The sequence below is a fragment of the Cercospora kikuchii genome (assembly GCF_019650295.1).
Source record: "Cercospora kikuchii DNA, contig_00009, whole genome shotgun sequence".
NCBI lineage: Eukaryota > Fungi > Ascomycota > Dothideomycetes > Mycosphaerellales > Mycosphaerellaceae > Cercospora > Cercospora kikuchii.
This window is the reverse complement of record NW_025408590.1, coordinates 773,775-789,613: the sequence shown is the minus strand read 5'-3', so window position 1 is coordinate 789,613 and position 15,839 is coordinate 773,775. Positions and strand designations below refer to the sequence as shown.

The 15,839-nt window shown below is 52.4% G+C and overlaps 7 protein-coding genes across 7 annotated transcripts; 3 read left to right on the top strand and 4 right to left on the bottom strand.

Moving 5' to 3' along the window:
- Positions 1-29: 29 nt before the first annotated feature.
- Positions 30-1,911, bottom strand: CKM354_001241700 (uncharacterized protein; the record flags this gene model as incomplete). The annotated part of the gene is made up of 3 exons (XM_044807939.1): positions 30-1,394; positions 1,446-1,612; positions 1,662-1,911. The coding sequence occupies 3 exons, from the start codon at positions 1,909-1,911 to the stop codon at positions 30-32; spliced, it is 1,782 nt and encodes a 593-aa protein (XP_044663874.1).
- Positions 1,912-3,503: 1,592 nt separating this feature from the next.
- Positions 3,504-4,313, top strand: CKM354_001241600 (uncharacterized protein; the record flags this gene model as incomplete). Its single annotated transcript, XM_044807938.1, has 1 exon — positions 3,504-4,313. The coding sequence occupies one exon, from the start codon at positions 3,504-3,506 to the stop codon at positions 4,311-4,313; it is 810 nt and encodes a 269-aa protein (XP_044663873.1).
- Positions 4,314-4,385: 72 nt separating this feature from the next.
- On the top strand, positions 4,386-5,876 carry CKM354_001241500 (uncharacterized protein; the record flags this gene model as incomplete). The annotated part of the gene is made up of 1 exon (XM_044807937.1): positions 4,386-5,876. The coding sequence occupies one exon, from the start codon at positions 4,386-4,388 to the stop codon at positions 5,874-5,876; it is 1,491 nt and encodes a 496-aa protein (XP_044663872.1).
- Positions 5,877-5,932: 56 nt separating this feature from the next.
- Positions 5,933-7,449, bottom strand: CKM354_001241400 (zinc metalloprotease; the record flags this gene model as incomplete). The annotated part of the gene is made up of 3 exons (XM_044807936.1): positions 5,933-6,192; positions 6,251-6,809; positions 6,868-7,449. The coding sequence occupies 3 exons, from the start codon at positions 7,447-7,449 to the stop codon at positions 5,933-5,935; spliced, it is 1,401 nt and encodes a 466-aa protein (XP_044663871.1).
- A 373-nt stretch (positions 7,450-7,822) lies between these two features.
- CKM354_001241300 (uncharacterized protein) lies at positions 7,823-9,189 on the bottom strand (the record flags this gene model as incomplete). The annotated part of the gene is made up of 2 exons (XM_044807935.1): positions 7,823-7,870; positions 7,936-9,189. 2 exons carry the CDS (start codon positions 9,187-9,189, stop codon positions 7,823-7,825), a joined length of 1,302 nt encoding a protein of 433 aa, XP_044663870.1.
- Positions 9,190-11,231: 2,042 nt separating this feature from the next.
- Positions 11,232-11,901, top strand: CKM354_001241200 (uncharacterized protein; the record flags this gene model as incomplete). Its single annotated transcript, XM_044807934.1, has 2 exons — positions 11,232-11,351; positions 11,401-11,901. The coding sequence occupies 2 exons, from the start codon at positions 11,232-11,234 to the stop codon at positions 11,899-11,901; spliced, it is 621 nt and encodes a 206-aa protein (XP_044663869.1).
- A 560-nt stretch (positions 11,902-12,461) lies between these two features.
- On the bottom strand, positions 12,462-13,207 carry CKM354_001241100 (uncharacterized protein; the record flags this gene model as incomplete). Its single annotated transcript, XM_044807933.1, has 2 exons — positions 12,462-12,598; positions 12,655-13,207. 2 exons carry the CDS (start codon positions 13,205-13,207, stop codon positions 12,462-12,464), a joined length of 690 nt encoding a protein of 229 aa, XP_044663868.1.
- Positions 13,208-15,839: the final 2,632 nt, after the last annotated feature.

The window sequence follows — 15,839 nt, the reverse complement described above, 5'->3', positions numbered from 1 at the left end:
CCCTCATCCCTAAGGCACGTATAGTCTGTCTACTGCTCTCCGAACAAAGACCTCTGGCTCACGTAGCCGCTGGACTGGGTCACATTGCCTTGCACTGTGCCGTTACCATCCGCTTGCGGGGCCCAGGTATCTTTCAGTCCCCAGATGCCCACGCTGCTGCTGGCATTTGCTGGAATACCACCAACGAACACTGCCACAGTGTCCAGCTGCCTGCTTGGGAAGACGGAGAGAGTTCCGACAGCCTGGGCTCCGTTCAGGAACACCTCAATGATGGAGTTGTCGTACACAACCTTGAGGTCCCAGCTTCCATCATCGGCAACGAAGGTTCCTTCCTCGGAGAACTTGTCGGAGAAGTATGGGTTCTCGCTGAAACCCAAAAGGTTTCCACGATCGATCCAGATGCCAGGCTCACCAGCCACCTTGATTCCGCCACGGATGTATTCTCCGGTCACCGAAGAGGAGATGGTGAAGTTGGCAGTGCCGCGACGAGTGGTGGAGGTCAGACCCGTGATGTTGGCTTCCAAGTAGATGGCGCCGCTCTCGACCTTGTCAGCAAAGTACGAGATGACAGAGCCATTGCCCAGGGAGGAGTTGTATGCCAGTTCATTGTCGAGCACAGCTTCGATGTTGTAAGGTGCAGAGACTAAGTCGTAACCGCGCATGGAAATGTTTGCGAGCTCGAAAGTGCGAGGCACAGTCATGGCAGAGCGGAATTGGCCATTCTCAATCAGACCAGTCGGGACAAGAGAAGTGTACTGCCAGTTTGATGCCCAGCCCAATGCAATAGGTGCTTGACCAGCTTCTGTTCCATAGAAGAACTGTGCAGCATAGTTGTCCTTGCCAAAGTCGGTCAGGCGTGTTGCGCCATCGAAAGGAACGAAGTGCGTTCCGTTGAACTCGCCAGGGAAGTATTGAGATACGCTGCCACCACGAGGTCCACCGGGGTTGATGGAGATGAGAAGGAACCACACAGGCTCGTCTTGTCCACGCATAGGCACCTGCACAAGGTTGGGGCATTCGTACTGCACGCCAAGATAGCCGTGGCTGGTGAAGTTGGAGGCGAATTCCCATTCCTTCAGATCGGACGAGGTGTAGATGCCGATGACGAATTCTGTAGCAAAGGCAACAGTCATCACCCAACGGGAGGTGGCAGCGTGCCAGATCACATGTGGATCACGGAATTGCGTGAGGTTGAGGTTGAGAACTGGGTTACCCTCGTAAGCCTCGAAAGAATATCCTCCATCTCTACTGTAGGCAATGGCCTGATACTGAACGCCCTGCTGGCCGTTGGGGTATTCGGCTGCGGTGTAGATAGCAACTACTCCATTGTCTTGATCGGGGAAGAAGCCTGAGGTGTTGTTGGTATCGACTACGGCAGAACCACTGAACAGGTACTAAGCGAGGTTAGCCGATTGCTCATGCTTCTTCGGGATTATAACACTCACAGTATAGTCGTTTGGAGGAAAGAATGGGATCTTCTGGTTCGTCCAAGTATACAGATCCTGCGAAGTAGCATGGCCCCAATGCTGGTTGCCAGCGACTGGCGTGATAGGGTTGTATTGATAGTACAAGTGCCATGTCCCGTCTGGTGATCGATGCATTCCGTTGGGGTCTAAGATTGATCAGCTTCGGCATCTAGCCACGAAAGCATCAAAACCCACCATTCATGAAGTAGCGAGGAGGAGTGAAATGCACTCTTGGTCTCAGATAACTCGTGTAGTTTCCTGGAACCGGTGCATCTGTAGGCACGCCAGGCGCGAAATAAGTCGCCGTGGCATTGGGGAAGACATCTGGTAGTCCCGTTGCCGTATTTGACGTGCCAGCTGCTTGCGCAGCAGCTTGTCGGGCAAACACAGCTGCCGCTGGGATAATGCTCTTGAACAACATGGTGGAAACGTAGGACCCGGACATTCAGGAAAGTTTTCTGAACGAGGTCGGGCCTGTTCTTACTTATGTCTTTTTTGCGATCTCCAGATCTACCCCACTTGTATGCACGCCGTCGATAATGTCTGACCTTGGTCCAAATAGTGGAGTGCAGAACAAGCACTTGGGGCTATACTATTTCGTGTCATCACGCTGCACTTTACGGTCCGATATCGAGATACTGCCGAGCGTCTCGTCATTGCCGCCCAGAGTAAGGCCTCGCGACGGAGAGGCGCCGTGAAGGAAAGAACCCAAAAGAGCGCTCTGGCCATATTAGTGGACGATGTTCCTGGCCTGCAGGCAAGGTGGAGTCCCCACATGGAGGCTGGCGGAGCTGAACAGGCATTGGACGCGAGTCGGCGGTTTTGCGGTGGAAAAGCACGGGACTTGGCGGCGAATGGCAGGCGTCATATTTGCTTGTATTCACAGCGTCATAAAGAGGCTTTGCGGCGGCGGCCAAGGTGGGGGAGAAACACGACCCGACTTCCATATCGTGCGTGGTTGTTTACCAGAAGGATTTGCTTTCCGTATATCGCGGGGAGATGCGGAGATGGAGTCCTGGTCCCTGGTGAAGTGTCCTGTTTGGCGGGAAACGACATGCATCCTGTAGCCATGTGATTCCGCGCGAACAGAACGAGCAGCGTGATTTCCAGGACTCCACGTGGTCCCCACTCACTTGTTCTCGGCAGAAGCTCGACTACCGGCAGTCTGGGAAACGGCGAAACCTTCCCATTCGGCATCGGACTAGTGACGCCGTACTGCCTCAGGCCGGACCATTGAGATGCTTCGAGATGAAAAGAAGTCAGCAGTTAGTAACAGTCGATCGGGCAAGAGGCCACATGCGGCCCCCAGCTACTCTGAAAATTCCATGTCAGCTTTCGATGACCGTAAAATTTGCTCTCCTCGCGGTTCAACCGGAATTTGGGTGTAGGCCGTAGGAGGTCTTGCACAAAAGCAGTTACGATGCGCCGTAGTAGTCGTGCCACGCGCGTCTGGTCATCGAACTTCAGCTGTGCAGAGTGCAGCTTCGTATTTGACTCGGCAGCTATGCAGCACGCCCCAAAAGAGCTCTGGAGTGCATAGGCGAATCACATTCATACTTTGGTGCTTGCTGTAGCCATCTCATCAGCTCGTCAGCTAGATCTCGCAACGTACTAATGAGCCATCAATGTTTCGGCTGCTTCTGCAGTCATCGGTCTGTGGCTGATGGTGCCTTCACACCGGGATAGAGCAGCTGCGGACTAGAAGGTCTTCCTGGGCCATTGGCTGATGAAGAGTGAGCTTCAACGCTTGTCAAGTGTTGCACCTTATCAGGCAACACCCCCCACATCAAGCAGCATGAGTACATCGGAAGCCTTGATTTGAGTTCGAATATCGTGCTGCGCTCACAACATAATAAGTCTCCTTTGCTTCCTTCGTTTGTGCTCCAAAGTTCGCAGCTGGTCCGTGCGGGGGACCCACTAAAATTTCTCGAGCTTCGAACTGCACTTCGCGACTTCGATGCCAATGTCAATAACCACGCAAGGCGATCCGCAGCGATGTCGAATCCACCGCAGGTCAAATGCAACTCATACCCGCCCATGAAAATTCAAAAGACGACGCAGCTGTCAGTGAAAGATGCTCAGCCAATTCTCGCGAAATTCCTCGAGCGCACTAAGACAAGACCACATTTACATCCGGACGCGTGGCTAGCGACTGAGGGAGTGCGATGGGGCTCAAAAGGAGGACCGAACGGCGGTTGGGCCATACATCATCTGAAGCGCATTGAGACTGGCATGCGAGGCGTCAGCCTGATGCCCGAGAGCAGAGAAGAGCTTGTCGCAAAATTCGGCGATGAAGCTATTCAGCATGGAATCACCACTAGTGATCCCAACCAGATTGGCGATGATTTTGCGGTGGATGAGACCATTGCCAAAGCCGAGTCTCACTACGTGGAGGATGAAATTGACCTAACTGGCAAATCTGGCAAGGACTTGACGGCCGCGGAGAAGAAGGCTCGAAAGGAAGCAAAGAAAAAGCGCAGACAGCAAGAGCAGGCAGATGGAGAGCGAGCGGGGAAGCGCAAGAAGAAGGAAACCGACGTTACCGACCTGGACAACGATCCGGATGCACAATCGAAGGAGTCTTACGAGCGAGAGCAAGAGATCCTCGAAGGCGAGGTTGGTGAGCGTGATGGTGGCTTCAATTCCAAGCAGAACATCCCGCCACCTGCGATAGTCACGCACGACTCAGACGGAGAGGTTTCAGTACCGAAGCAAGCGCGCACTGCAGAGGAGAAGGCTGCACGCAAAGCCGCTAAGAAGGCTAAACGCCACGAGAAAATGGCCGCTAAAGCCAAGGCGAGTATGCAGAGTAGTGAGCAAGCAGGCTCTGCTGAGTTGAGTGATTAGGAGTCGCCCAGTCCCAGCAAACCTGACTACAACCAGCGACTACAACGCCAAATCGCACGATGTGTCAGGGATATGGAAACTACTGACACTATTGGACGTGGATGGTACGGCGTCATCATCGTACCCAAGAAGCAGAAAGACGAGAGTTTCCATGACAAAGCTATGCGTAAGGCCGCCAAGATCATCGTGCAGACGCGGCCAGATCTTGCAATCGGGGACTTTGGTAAGCCTGTACGGGAACGCGATCACAAGGTGGCTTTCGTATTGGACAGCAGCGGGAACATTATGGTGCCGAAGAAGCGGAAGAATGAGACCAGAGGGGATAAGGCTGCTCGCAAAGCTGCTGAAATGGCTGTGAGCCTGCAAATGGTGAACACGACGCGCATCAGAGAGGACTCTGGCAGCAACGCTTTGCAGAATCGCGGAGTGGTCGACCTGGCTGGCGATCACTCTGGCAGCATTGTCGTGCCGAAGAAGCGCAAAGGTGAGACATCAGAAGAGAAAGCTGCGCGGAAAGCTGCGAAGAAGGCGTACAGACTTCCAACTGCCAACGCCCATGGACTTGGCCAAGGCGGCCACAAACTGCAGCGGAAGGGCCCAACTGAAGGGCAGAGAACGGCTCGTAATGAGGCTCGACGAGGCAGATCGCTAGAAGGGCGGTTGGCAGGCAAAGAGCGAGAGGGCGCTTGGGAATCAGCTGCCTTCGTGTCCAACAGATATGGTGCTCTACCCGCTCTTGAATTCGCTGGCGACCGCGCACTGCGGCCGAACAAGGAGACAATGGTAAAAAAGTGTAGCGACTGTGGCGAGAACAACGACCGGCATTGGTATTGGGGCACTACGATTCATGGTACTTGGGTTCTAACATGCAGCAACTGCTATCAGACTCGCTACAACAAGCGTTGGAGAAAATCATGGCCCGAAAGTCGCAACTATATCGATACGAGAATTGGGCAAGATCCGGTTCACGAGCAGTTACGGCAGGCAATCACAGGCAATGATGAAGCTGCTCAAGTGAACGAGCTCGTTCTGCGCGATGGCGAGGCGGAAGAAAACATGTCTCATAAGCGCAAAGTTGAAACAGCAGAACAGCGGTCATCACGAAATGCCGCAGGACAGCCGAGCCGCAGCCTAGTGCCAACGTCCGAAGTGGACCTCGATGCACATAAGCAACGCGATCGAAAGCAGGAAGAATGGTATCTTGCTACCAAGCGTCGGAGACGCGAGCAAAGAGAAGCTGCGGCAGCTGCGGCACAAGGCGGCGAGGAACTCCAGATGTTCGGATTGGGGAGGAACCAGCATGGCAACAAAGGGCTGCCACTGAGGCCAAGAAAATCTGTTATGGTGCAAGAGTGCGTACAATGTGGGAGCACCGAATCAAGTTGTTTTCGAGGCGCACTGCAAGGCGGCAAGACCTGGGTCCTTGTGTGTAATCAATGTTACAAGCGCGCCTACAGAGCCGAGAAAGGCGACTGCAAGAGGACCAAGAAGAATCCTCAAGCCTACCACGGCGCTCGGAGCGACTACATTTTCCAAGGCAAGCTGGACAACGTGCCATACTGAGCCGGTACTGCAATCGCTCTGTTTCATGGCATCAACCCCTGCCGCTGCTTGTCCGCCTACAACTCCTTTTTCTCGCCGTTTGCGGTCTGGGCCACCTCCTCAGCAGTTTCCTTTCCACCAATCTTCACATCCTCGGGCGAGATCCTCTTCTCGCTCGTCCAACCGATAGCCTTCAATCGCTCAGTCAGGATTGGGTGTGAGTAATGAAAAGCGGAATACATCCAGTCCGCGTCCATGGAGCTCAAGTTCTGCTTTTGCAGCTTGATTAAAGCTGCGGCAAGTTCACTCGCATAGCCAAGCTCGAAGGAGAAAGCGTCTGTTGAAGTGTTAGAATTGATAGCAGCAATCAATGTTGTTAGAGAACAAAAGCTTACCAGCCTCGAACTCAAACTTTCTCGTTAGTGCATTCATTCCAAACTTGACCAGCGAATCCGTCGGGCTCAGCACTTCGTTAAAGAGCAGGAATCCAATGAGAATCGGCCTCTCCGTCTCGAAACCAAATGCCCTGTATAGACTGTTGTTCTTGATGAACACGCTGAAGAGCGCGAAGATGTAGAACAAGTGGAACGAGCTGATACCTAGCAACTTCGCAGTGTGACCCATCTTCCAGTGTCCGAGCTCATGCGCCAAAACAGCCTCAATTTCTAATGTCGTGCTCTTCTCAATCAAAGTATCGTAGAGGACAATCTGCTTTTGTAGACCAGGGAGACCAGTGAAGTATGCATTGCTGTGGCTGCTGCGTTTCGAGCCATCGATAACCTGGAGTTTGCCGAGTGGAAATTTGAGCTTCGCTGCGAGCGCTTCGACGCGGTCTTTGAGGTCGCCGGCTGGAAGAGGAGTGAGTTTGTTGAACAGCGGAACGATTACGCTGGGGTAGATTGTGATTGCGAGGAGTTGGACGAGGAGCATGAAGACCCAGATGTAGAGGAAGAACTAGATGCAAGATCAGCACACGAAGTAGGTCTCCTTTCCCACGATTAGAAAAACGTACGTTGTCACCCGTCTTCTGAATAATCTTGAAGAACGCAGCACCAATCGGTATTCCGAAGGCCAGACTCAGTGCCTGCCCCTTGATCATGTCCGTAACCCATAGTCCAACCGTCTGCTTATTGAATCCGAACTTCTCCTCAAGCACGAAATGATGATACCAGCTGAACGGCAACCCAATAATTGTCTCAACCCACGAATACGAGAAAGCGAAAACCAAGGACCTTGTGATCTCTCCTCCAAACCTCGCTGGGAAGAACTTGTTCACCAACAATCCGCTGACAGCCCACCACGCGGGGTAGAAGTCATATGTGATGAGAGCGAGGTTCTTGAGCTGATTGAAGGCGCCATTAACGACTCCGAATTGCGCTTTAGCGCGGCCGTAGGCTTGGGACTTGTCGTGGGTTTTCTGATCGATTTCGTTTTTGAGCTGGGCGGGGATGCGCTGGGATTTGAGGATTTGGTATTGACGGTAAGTGAGGTACGACTCGAGGGCGTATTCGGCGACGGAGAAGGTGATGATGAGCGTTTTCCAGGGGATGTAGTCTTGGTCGATGGCCGCGCCGAGGCGGCGGAGGAAGTCCATGTTGAGGGGCAACCTCTCTCGTTCTTTCGTGATTTTGTGGTTTTGGAAGGTGTTGTTTGCTCCCTACATGCGGAATGAGTGGTGGGAGGTGAGAATTATAAAAAGAGCGACGGGATGTTGGAGCAAGACAGCAATACGTGTCGTCAGTGAGAGCTTGTCCGCTGGTCCCTTTCGCATGTGCAAGGATTTCCCCACAAAAGTTGCTGCTGGAAACGACGCGACTCGCACACGTCCCTGCTCGGCGACTTCACTTGCAGTGCAATACGTAAATAGGTGACTACGACAATTTATAAAAGACAACAGCTAAAAAAATCATGCTGATGAGATACAATGCAGCTGATCATCACGCACAGAGAGACCAGCATCCACAACTTTAAGCGCCGCTCTTTCCGTGTGGCTGAAAATCGATGCCCATTTTCCACTACAAGCAATCATGGCACGGTCAGCAGGTATGCCTCGTCTGATGTCTTATCTGGTTACACTTACCGAGCTAGCAACACCGCCACTGATCGAGATATTGGCAGTCTCCTTGCGCTTGTACCAATTCTTGTTTTCACGATCACGGACACTGCCAGCGACAGGTTTCTCGTACCAGCGCGTTGCCGTGGTCTGCACGGTCCCGGCCTGGACATTGCTGAAAGTGACCAAAAGCGACGCCGTTGTGGTTCCGTGAGGAGCTGCTTTGAGATCTTGTTCTACCGAGATTTCGAGACTTTCTTCCTTCTTCTTCTCGGTGGATTCGCTTTTCTCATAGTTGTATGAGACTGACAACGAATACTCTGCGCTGAAATCTGCGACGCCTGGCACGCCGGCGCTGACAGTGCTTTTGATGGAGCTTGAAATACCGAAATTTTGAGTGTCAGTCGTGCCAATGGTTAGGCTATTCGTGATGGTCTTCTTGAGAACGGCCTTAAATCCTTGTTCCAGGTCAGTGTTGTTCCGTTGACTCATATGTGCCTGATTTGTCTCCTGGCCACCGCCTTGCAATGGGAGTATGATGTCGTCGATAATCTCCTTCTTGGGATTGATCGCGCTCCAACTGAAGGAGCTCACTTTTTCGTTGAAGTCGATAGCATCGCAGTTTTCTATCTGTTTCCCTTGTGCCCAGCCCATCACGTTGGAATATCGCTGTCCGCCTCCGCCCACGTCGTCGAACAGAGTCACCGAGGCTCTGTCAGATAAGGTGGTCCATCGTAGGGAGGACGCACTATCGTTCATGAACCAGTCATTGATATTGTAGGTTGTATCTCTGTCCCACTCGCTCAGAAAGAGGCACTGTCTGACACCACCGAATCTAGGATCCTGGAACATCTCCAGCGCCCCCAGGTCCAGGTCGACGTTGCGCCAGAAGAAGCCAGATACCATGTCGTTCATGTTACTCTTTCTCAGGTCGGTGCATTCTGGCAATCCTGTTCCGACCAGATCGATCGTTGCACCCAATGAACTCAGATCCCCGACGCGCCTGTTCGAATCGTTGGTGAGGTTGTCAAATAACGTAACAACCATGCCGACAGGCAAGTTCCAGGCCACCCAAGTTAAAGTATCGCGAATACCGGGTTCAAGGCGTTGACGGTCGTTCTCGGCATAGTTTTCAACGACAAATTGCGAGACGGGCCCTTTAACATCAGCTTCTAGGAACAAACAGACCCGGCCAGGTAGGAGGAAGCTGAGATTGATCCCTTCGAGTGGAGGTGGCTTCAACTGTTGTGCGATGGCTGAAGCGTTCGTTGAGCTTGACATGGTGAGGGAGTACAGATAATGGACGATCTACCAAAAATATGTTGTGAAGGTCTTCATGCTCTCGTTGCTGTACAATGAACGAGGAGGATACCGTCAATACATAATGGCTTTTTCTTTGCATCTCTTCCAGTCTAAGTTTGCGGTGGCCTGACCGAACGCACGAAGATCGATAACAACAGAGCTTGATCCGATTAGTGGTTGGGTGGTGCGAGACAACTTTGATGCGTATTCTCAGCCCAAGAGCTTTGGAAACGACAATGCAGTTGGCATCTCTGAAGTTACATCTCAGCAAGCATGTCCAAGACAACGGAGACGCCGTACCGCTCCATATGGCAGCCAATGTGAGCGAGATCGCTCCAGTCCTCACAAACAAACCGACCTGTATGGCTTCATGTCTACAAGGCCCGAGTCCCTCGTCTACGCCAGGGTTTGCGCCACTAGATGGTGCGTTTAAATCACAGCTCGTGCTCGATACAGCTCATCGAATCTCGAGGTCTAGAAGCAGCAGGTACCTGAGACAACTATCAGCTCGCTGTGAGCATTCGGCAAGCCCGCAACTCTGGAGTGTTGCAGGATTTCGAGGGTTGCAAAGCTAATGCGGGAGCTCGAGTAGTCTGGCTTGCTCTTTCGGTATAGAGTAGGATATGCTTCGCAGCTTCGGGGTTGCGGTGCTCGCATTCGCAATGGTCCATTTGGTAGGGTCCACGTGCACAGATCTCAGCCTTTCGGAGGCAGCGAAGCTTTCCGCGTGGCGGCGTCTTGTTTACTGAGCATGTTGCTTGCGTCGGCTAAGCCGTGATCGCATACAGTATGCGTGAGTGATTCGACTACCATTCTTTGTTTTTGGACTACTCTTAGTGGTGGCGTGACTTCTCAGCTTGCGGAGAGGAGACCAGAGGGGAGCTGCCGTTGGAAAGCAGAAAAGAATCTTAAGGCCAGTACGCCGGGGACACTCTGCCCGGCAATTGCAAACGTCCTTTCAATTCTCGCATCTCTGCCTTGTGCTGAGCAGAAGTAGCTGAAGCACTCTGCCTCGTGCGGCGAGGCGGAAGCGGAATCAAAGTGGCGAGGTGAGGCCACAAACTAGTGTGGACATTTCTCGGTCGCCGTTTTGCTGTCCGCTAGAGAAGACGAGGAGAGAAGCGCTGAAGTCTGGCTTCGAGCAGTTCTTGGCATAACATTCCCGAGCTCCGCAGCGTCTACCTCACATCGCTACGTCGAACTACAGGAGCCGGGCCCAGACACCACCATCACAATGCTTTGCTCACGCTGCATAAGAGCGACGACAAGCGCTCTGCGCATCTCTTCTCAATCAGCACAACGGAGGTGCGCGATCCAGGATCTTCAGACCTTCGCAGCTACTGATCTCCTCTAGATCTCTCTCCCTTCTCACCACAACGCCTACGCGGCCAGCGCTCACACCCACACGACCGAGTCTACCAGCGTCCACAGTCGAGTCAACAACCTTCGCGCAGCCCACATCATTGACTGGCCTGTCAATATCGCAAGTCCGGGGCGCGAAACGCAACACATATAACCCATCGCACGTTGTGCGGAAAAGAAGGCATGGGTATCTCAGCAGGGCGAAGACACGAACGGGCATGATGATAATCAAAAGACGGAGAGCGAAGAAGAGGAGCACGATGAGTCATTGATGTGGAATTATTGTTCAATGGGAGAAAAGCGGACTGCAGAGGGTAGCCAATACAGGATTCTGCAACTGCATGCGCAGTGCAGGCGATACCATACAGGCGGTATCAATGCCACCACGGGTGTTGTGATATAACAGTGTAAGACATAACTATGAGCTTGGCATACAGCGATCGTGTAGGCATCACGAGGCGGCATAGGCCCAATCCGCGAGGAGCATGGAAGGAATGCCAGAGACAACGGCTCTGCGCCTGTAAGACAATCACATTTGCCAGTGAACGTCTAAGACAGATCTCATTCACTTCGACGCCAAGACTCACTCACTTACTACATATTCAGTACACTCCACTGACATTTTGTTACTGACATTCTGATCTGACTCCACCATCACAATGGAAACGATCCTGGAAGAAGATTGCTTCGACATGGCTCCAAACTCCAGCTCAACTCGGAGTGAGTCCCCGAACGAAGAAGCCCAGGAGATCCCAATCGGGGTTGCACTGGGGTTCGCAGTAAGTAGTGACTCGACAACGCATTTCTACAGATGGCTAATGATCTTAGTTGAGCGCCGACACGCGCATTGCCGGGCCTACTGATCGCGCCGACACGAGTAGTCGCCCGTCGCAAATCGTCAACGATGGAAGTGCCAGCAACGAAGATACGCCGCCCACCAATTCGTCACCTCCTGGCGCCTACCCGCTTGACCAACTGGAATCCGACCTCGCGATCGCTCCGGCTGGCTCTAAAGATACGCTGCCGACCAGTGCCCCACCACCACGGATCCATTCGCGCCGCCCGTCAGAGCACGACATCATGGTCGCTCCTGTTGGACTCGCGGCACTTGATGACACTGAATACAACGTAATGCTCGACGTGCTTGTCAATGCAGCAGCACAATGCGAGCTGACTCGAGAGATTTGCGACAAAATCATGAAGGGGTTCTTGAGCGACGAAATGAGCTTCGGAGTTGCGCTGCGGGATGTTTGCAGGAGCTTTGATGGGTTTTGCTGCGCTTGGGCTTTGCTTCTGATGATTTGCGTGTTGGTTCTTACTGCTGCTTGACCTCCTGGATGCATGGCAGTAGGGTTTGTTGTCTGAAGCTTGGAAATGGCAGACGAGTGGATTGCTCGGATGCTCTGGGAGTCCAAGGTGAAGTCGTACGCTTTCACGTGCTCCTTTCCCCATTTCTGACCTATAGTCATTGCAATTACTTTTTCGCCGAGGTCACCTCGAGAGCTCAGACACAGACGGAATCTCTGAGCTACTCTCGGACGATAACCATAATTACAGACCTTGGTACGCCCAGGATATTGCATGTCGGCGGCATTGTTCATCTTGAACAATGGTGATCTGTGAGGCAAAGAACAGAATGGAAGTGTTGAAGCAGGAAGATTCTGATATGCGAGGGAGACGGCATTTCCGAGCTCGCACGATCTTGTGTCCTCGCAGTATCGTAGCTCGTGCGGAGCCAGGTTCAGCCAATACCGTGGTACATTCACTCAATGCTGTCGACCATTTCCGCTTTGGGTGCAGTTGCGGAACCAGCGGAAGTGAAAGCTGCTTTGACACGTTACGAGAGTCTATCGTATGGTAGACTTTTGAGGGTGCAAATTGTACTGCGTTCACTCTTTCCACTCATCTCGCCCATATTTGACCACATCTGCTTGCTCCAAAACCCAATACTTCGAAGGCGCTTTTCCTTCCTGCGCAAGCTTGGCGGCCGCAACAGCAGCTCTACCAATGATCTTTTGATCTTGGCCTGTCGAGATATTAGTACCTCGCGCAACCGGCAATCTTGGTAGTACTGTCGCATACCTATCTTATCCTGAAATGCTGGACTGATCATATGCAAACTGCTCACAACCTTCTCTGCGAGCGGAGCTTTGGGCTTTTCGCGTGCCAGGATCATACCGGGTCGGAGAATGATTGCCTGCTCGAAGTCTAATTCTTTCACAGCATCTTCAACTGCGACTTTCATCTTCGAGTATGGCACGTAGCCACTCAAGAAGCCTCTTGTGCCTGCACTGGAGATGAAAACATATGTCTTCACGCCAGCCTCTTTGGCAGCTTTCGCGATTTCTATGCATAGGTCCTGGTCAATCTTCTTCTGGTTCTCTATTCCCCCGGCGGCGGCCTTGGTGGTGCCAACGGCATTGAAGATGATATCTGGCTTGGGGTTGAGACTTGAAATTCGCTCTCCCCACTTTGATGAATCGCTCTCCTCGATTGCTTCGAGCTTGGGTGATTGTTCCTGAGGCACTCGTCGCGATATCGTCTTGACCGAGCCAAACGCAGCATTGCCCAGCAGGGTACTCAGGATCTGGCCACCGACGGCACCTGTGGATCCGAAGACGGTTGCTGTGGCCATTATCGCAATTGTTTCCGAACGACTTGCTTCACGCGTGGCGGACTTCTTTACACAGAATGCCCAGATGCACCGAATGATGCCGAGATGCGAAAACCAGAAGGGTGCTCGAGGTCTTCAGGCAGGATACGAAATGTCGGTTCCGATTCTGTGTCGCTGGACGAACAGCAACCAAAAGGAGAGGTCGAAGTACATATGTGCTTCAACAACGCTAGCGCGTCATCGGCATAGCGCCATTCGGCGGCGGCTTGTGTTCTCCGATGATAAGGCGCACGTCTTTCTTCGGACCACTGCGTCATTTCCTTCTCCAACATCACAGCAGACACAGTTCCGTGAGATTCGTGGGAAGATAACCGCGCGACCTTGTGCTTTCTTTCGAAGCGGCGCGTGAGTTCGTTCACTGATCTCCTCACCCCAATAACTGACTCTGTGTACACCGAAAGTATGGATTCAGGCACTGCATCAATACTTCCTTTCCCACCTTCAAACTCAGCACATCGACATCGCTGAGGTAGTAAGTAACCTCGCCTCGTCGGTATTTACCCCTTCTTCAGGGCAAGTGTTTACAACGACAGCCTCACGAAATGCAACGCGGACAATCTGCTAGGACAAGCATACCTTCCAACGCCCGTGATCACCAATCTCTGGCCGGCGGGAGATCAGCAGGCACGCCTTTTATGAGTATCGCTTCAATCGCGGTAGGCACATCTCGCAACATGCCTGAACAAGCTCGAGTGACTGTAGGGACCGGACGATGGCTGAGCTGCACAGCCAAGACTTTGTGGAGGCTGGTCCACAGCATGAAATATGAATTAACAAGCTCAGCTCATCACGAAGGATAGCCTAGCCTCGATTCTTCTCTTGGCATACAAGCGATGGACGTAATCGGACACTCAAGACGCGTTCAATGCCGCGCAACGTACCGAAGCCGAGCCGTGAAGCCCTCTACTATTCTATCTCCCAGTTCCTGGACGGCAAAGACCGGTGAGGGGCGTAGAATCTCTAATCGCCAAAGATGTAAACAACTTCGGAACAAACAAGGGCAACGACGCGTCCCTGCTACGAAAATTGATCCACCTACGTCGCAGTATGATCCAATTGCCACCCTCCCTGAACTAGCCTATTTTGTGGGGGTAGCGCTATACTGATCGGATTTGGGTTTCGTGAGAGCTATGGTACTGCAAACACATAAGATTATAAAGACAGGCTGTGCTGGATCACCTGTCACCTGTCCGAAAAGCTTTGCCGGATAACAAGACTTCCCCTCCCTAGTACTTCTTCTTGTGCTTTGTGTACAAACCGACATCAATCCCCCTGACATTACCCAAACCGACATCGCCCAATATGAAGTTGACAGGACTCGTTACTCTTGCTATACTAGCCACCTCTGCATCGGCACGGAAACTCAAGAAGAAAGTCTGGCAATCGGAGAACCACGGAGCAAACTCTACAGAGCTCATCAAATGCGTTGACCAGATACGAGCAGACCTAGAGCAAAATCCGCAGAGTAATTAAATGCTCCTAATAGCCAAACAAAAGACGACCGATGCTAACTACTATATTCATTACAAAAGAGAATCGCATTACAGGCTATGAGTGCGGAGGCAGCTGGTGGCAGTACGGCAACGCCCTTCTCGATTTCGACATGAGTCGTTATCCGAGCTTGGCGGGGTTCCAGACATGCGAGGACTCTCTTGTCCAAGCGGCACATACCGCTACGACTTGGTTCCAGTGCAGGGTGCATAAAGGCCGGTTAAATATGGTTTACAGACATGTCGCATACTCGCCTCTCGGCTACGAAGCCTGCTTCGATAAGCATGTGCCGTGCGAGCCCGACAGCAAGAAAGTCTACGATGGTTGAGCTTTGCCGGGAAGATGGGATTGGAGATCAGAAAGCGTATATCTGCAGGAAGGCATTGGTTGTAGCTTGCGCCTGCACGATTAAAATGGGGCACGCACGGACTATACATTTTGAGCAAGTGCGGACTACATGTATGAGTAGTACCTACTCAGTTGCAGTCGAGAGTGCCTTCTTGACTCTGGTGTCGACTGGGTGTCGGTGACGACGTCCGTCCGAACAGAAGCTGTTAATCATCTCGTGCTTAACCGGTACATGTACCGTACATCCACACACACACACACACACACATTGCATTCGCAAAAGCATCCACTCACTCAGACAACATCGATACCTCCATCACATCACAAACAAGTTTCGATGTTTCATGGAAGACCACCCTGTAGGCTTTGGGTTTGCGGTGAGGACTCCTATTTTGGTATTTATTTTCGTATGCATTGGTGTAAGTTGGCTTCGCTTGGCTTGACTCCATGAATTGTGACAGAGCTGTGCTAAGAGGTATGCATAGATATTTCTTGTGCATACGCCGCGCGAAGCAGACGCGCTTTGGAGAGGAAGATGTGGCCTCGCATTGGAGTGCCGTGAAGGACTGCACAGAAGCGCTCGCAGAAAGAAGATGTGGCCTCCCATTGGAGGGCGGTGAAGGACTACACAGAAGCGCTTGGAGAAAGAAGATGTGACCTCGCATGGGAGGGTCGTGACTCGTGAGGGACCGGGATCGGGCCTTCGATGTCCTGATAGAGCGCCCACGGGCAGTACATGTGTACCACAGCATTC